Source organism: Leptopilina boulardi, unplaced genomic scaffold (genome assembly GCF_019393585.1).
Source record: "Leptopilina boulardi isolate dan_hultmark-lab unplaced genomic scaffold, ZJU_Lbou_2.1 LbouV2_131, whole genome shotgun sequence".
Taxonomy (NCBI): Eukaryota; Metazoa; Arthropoda; class Insecta; order Hymenoptera; family Figitidae; genus Leptopilina; species Leptopilina boulardi.
Genome location: NW_026137676.1, coordinates 461,809 through 466,040, shown reverse-complemented (window position 1 = coordinate 466,040; position 4,232 = coordinate 461,809). Strand labels below are relative to the sequence as shown.

The 4,232-nt window shown below is 36.1% G+C and overlaps 1 protein-coding gene across 1 annotated transcript; it reads right to left on the bottom strand.

Annotated features, from left to right (window-relative positions):
- Window positions 1-3,509: 3,509 nt before the first annotated feature.
- LOC127291326 (piggyBac transposable element-derived protein 4-like) lies at window positions 3,510-3,959 on the bottom strand. Its single transcript, XM_051320393.1, has one exon. The coding sequence runs from the start codon at window positions 3,957-3,959 to the stop codon at window positions 3,510-3,512; it is 450 nt and encodes a 149-aa protein (XP_051176350.1).
- Between the last annotated feature and the right edge of the window lie 273 nt (window positions 3,960-4,232).

Sequence of the window (4,232 nt, the reverse complement as noted above, 5' to 3'; positions counted from 1 at the left end):
AGTGGTAAGGGAAGGGGGCTTCACAGATGAACACGGAGCGTTTAAATTCAAATACAGGCGGGTGATTTAAACATATTGTTTAGAATAGAACTTCAACAAATTAAGTTAATTACCAAGCGGGAATATTTAAAAAGTCACCAGGGATAGATAGTTTCTCAGTCGGTAAGATAGAACACTGAAATTAGTGTAAAAAATTTAAATATTTAAAAAATCTCCTCTCAGCAAGTGACTTTTTATCATGTAATAAATTAAAATGGTGACATCTAGTAGTGGCAGTCAAAAATAAAACTATCAGTAAATTGGGCGGCAAATTTAAAAAAACCCCTTCAGCAAGCGACTTTAAATTCAACGTAAAAAAATATTGGCACCAACTAGCGGTGGCAGCACAAACTAAAAAATGTCGGTAAAAAATCCCCTTCAGCAAAACACACATTTTTCCCGCCAAAATTCAAACATTTAAAAATTCAGTTAGCACAATTGGGCTATTTACTAGTAGCGCCATCTAGCAGTGGCAGCCAGAACTAGCACGGTCGGTAATTTCAGCGGGAAATTTAAAAAACTTTATTGCAAGCCATTTTGAATTGAGTAAAAAAAATTTCCCATATTGCAAGCCATTTTAAATTCGGCGCGAAAATAAGGTGGCGCCATCTAGCGGTGGCAGCCGAAACTAGAACGGTCGGTAAAGAAGAACACCACATTGCAACGCAGGTAAAAAATGTTGATAAAAGATTCCTACCTTACCGACCTCGGTCGGTAAGTGGCCCAGAACCCACCTAGCTCTACTACTGTGGTCCCTTTCAACCCCAAAATATATTATGAGTTTCTGTACTGCAAAGGTACAAATTTTTTATAATTTTATATATAATTTTTATAATTGAAAAAGGTTTTGGATTGTTTTGATAAATAGTTTTTTAAAAATATATTTAAAACCTTTACTTTGCAACTTTACTTCATATGTATGTTTGTGTTTATTGGTGTGTATGCACAAACAATCACATAACATCTGCACATAAGGGGAATGATTGCTGTGGTTTGTTGGTAATGTAAAGGCCTTTCTCCAATATGTTCATAAATGTTTGCGTTGTGTGAATGACGCATTGGTTCGCAAGCGCAGTGACGTTATCAAAGCATTGATACCAATCGCGATCAAAAAGTTTGGTTTAAGTTCCTCTTATCCCTGTTTTCCAACTTTACAATTTTTAATGCAATTGTTTCTCGACGGCATTTAATAATTTTAATTATTTAATATTTATAATTAAAATATTCAGTATCTTAAAATCATAAACTAAATTTTTTGTTCGCGATTGGTGTTAATGCTTTAATGACATCATTGAGGTCGCAAACCAACGCGTCAGTCACGCACGCAAACATTTAGGAACATATGGGAGAAAGGCCTTAAAATAAATGTACAGATGTTAGAATCTTTAAAAGTTCATATTTATATTAACTTAGTAATATTTTGTAGTTTTCATGTAGAATAAAAATTGTTTAAGTAACTTAAAGTAAAGTATAAAAATAAAATATTTTTATTAATAACAATTAAAGTGAAAAAGCTTTATTTTATTTAACCCTTGTGTCCGCACCCAACTTTTTCTACGTTGTCTCGCACCCGGGGTACCCGGGTACCCACAACAATAAAAAATTCATAAAAAATAATCTGACTGTCAGATTTAGCTGAAAATCGTTACTTTAGGGTTTTCGGTGTCGCTCATTACGAATCCGATGTCCGTTTTTCAAAATTCAATATGGCGGATCCAATATGGCGGACGACTTTTTTAAAAATTAATCCAATTTGCCTGAAAATCGTTACTCGCGAGTTTTTGAGGTCGCTGATCACGAATATGACATCAGTTTTTCTGAATTTTCAAAATTCAAAATGGCGGATACAATATGGCGGACGACTTTTTTAAAAATTGATCCAATTTGCCTCAAAATCGTTACTCGGAGGTTTTTGGGGTCGCTGATTACGAATATGACATCAGTTTTTCAAAATTTTCAAAATTCAAAATGGCGGATACCATATGGCGGACGACTTTTTTAAAAATTGATCAAATTCGCTTGAAAATGGTTACTCGGGGGTTTTCAGGGTCGCTGATTACGAATCCGATGTCCGTTTTTCAAAATTCAATATGGCGGATCCAATATGGCGGACGACTTTTTTAAAAATTAATCCAATTTGCCTGAAAATCGTTACTCGGGAGTTTTTGAGGTCGCTGATTACAAATATGACATCAGTTTTTCTGAATTTTCAAAATTCAAAATGGCGGATACAATATGGCGGACGACTTTTTTAAAAATTGATCCAATTTGCCTGAAAATCGTTACTTGGGAGTTTTTGGGGTCGCTGATTACGAATATGACATCAGTTTTTCAGAATTTTCAAAATTCAAAATGGCGGATACAATATGGCGGACGACTTTTTTAAAAATTGATCAAATTCGCTTGAAAATGGTTACTCGGGGGTTTTCAGGGTCGCTGATTACGAATACAGTATCAGATTTTCAAAACTTAAAAATCGGGAGCTGCGCCTTATTTTCGAAATAGGTCATCCACATATCACGTGGTATCTGTAGGAGCTGAGAGGAGGGTAGGAAAAATATCACGCTTCAAAGAAATTTAATTTTTTAACAATAGAAAGAGTATCACGCGGGGGGAAGGGGCTCAAATTAGCTTAAGTGTGTATCACGTGATATGTAAATGAACCCAAGCTATTTTAACCATTGTAGAACGCGCAGAGTTTCTGTGTTTCAAGCATTAAAGTTAATAAATATTAATTAATAAATATTTATTGAACGAAACAAGTAAACTACATTATGCAATTAAAAATTATATAAAATATGAAATCAAGGAAGAACTTCATTCAATGCACTCTTTGCATTTGACAGTATTCACCGAATGTTCGTTGCAAATTGGCTGATGACATGTGGAGCAACTCTTGCGCGTTTTTCTTCATAGTTTATTTTCTTGCTTGTTACAAATATAGCACGAACCTGTAACTTTCTTTCTTCCTGATGAATCTCGTTCCGCGGAAGGTCCTGATGCATGTCGTTCAGTGGAAGGATCAGGAGTGTCTTGCACATCATTTATCTGTCGGCCCAAGATGCTTTCAATTGCGATTTTTGTCGTGTAATTTCGAATCACTTGCTAATTCATCATACGAGACTGGATGATTGGCTTTACTAGCTGTTCGCTCAATTCGCGAAGAAACAAACGTCTTTGATTGGTCTTCGTTGGAAACGTTGGATTGTTTTCGTAGAAAATCAGATATGCGGCAAGAGAACTGAGGTCCAGCATATTGAAAAACATAGCCAGCGGCCATCTCAAAGTACGACGTTGGGTTGTGTACCTTCTGATCATCTGGTCCATGGTGTCAACTCCGATCTTTTGTTTATTATAACAAGTTATAATTTCTGGTTTCTTTTTAGCATCATCACTTACAGACATATCAGAATGCATTGTGGATAGCAAAATCACAGCCTTATTTTTTTTCGACACGTACGAGCAAATTGTTACCTTATCATGGAAACCAAACAATGTAGAGTACACTTCTCGTGCTTTGCTAGCAGCCATATCTTGGGGAATATAAGGTTTGTTTTTTTCAGAGTACCAACAACTGTTAGCTTCCATGAAAGCATTAATTTTACAACTGGTAGAGTTGTAAAAAAGTTGTCCATGTAAAGATTTCTGCTACTTCCTTTGTACGCTACTGCTAGTTCTTTGACCACTCTTTCGCCTTGATTTTTCTCAGAAACATCACCTGTTTTCCCGGTGTAAATGATGCCGTTCAAAGGATACGAATTTGCTGCGTCACAAATCCACCAAATTTTTATGCCATATTTGGCCTGCTTCGAGGGTATATACTGGGTAAATTTCGTGTGCCCGCGAAAAGGATAAAGCTGTTCGTCGATTGTTAAATTCTCCGTAGGTTTATACAATCTGGAAAGATTAGTGTTGAGCATTGTCTAAAGATCACGAATTGCAGCTGCTTTATCTTGTTGCATCCGTTCATTACGTGTATCAGCGTCGTCGAATCTAATAAAACGCATAATTGACTGAAACCTGTTAAGTCCCATTGTAGCTCGGTATAGTGGATATGAGTTGGCACTCCACATGTCCTTTATATGATCAGTGTTTGAATTGTTCGCACCGGCGCAAATCAAAATACCAATAAACGCATAGATTTCTGCTACAGTTACAGGCTTCCATTCTTTTTGTGCATTAACATGCTCTGC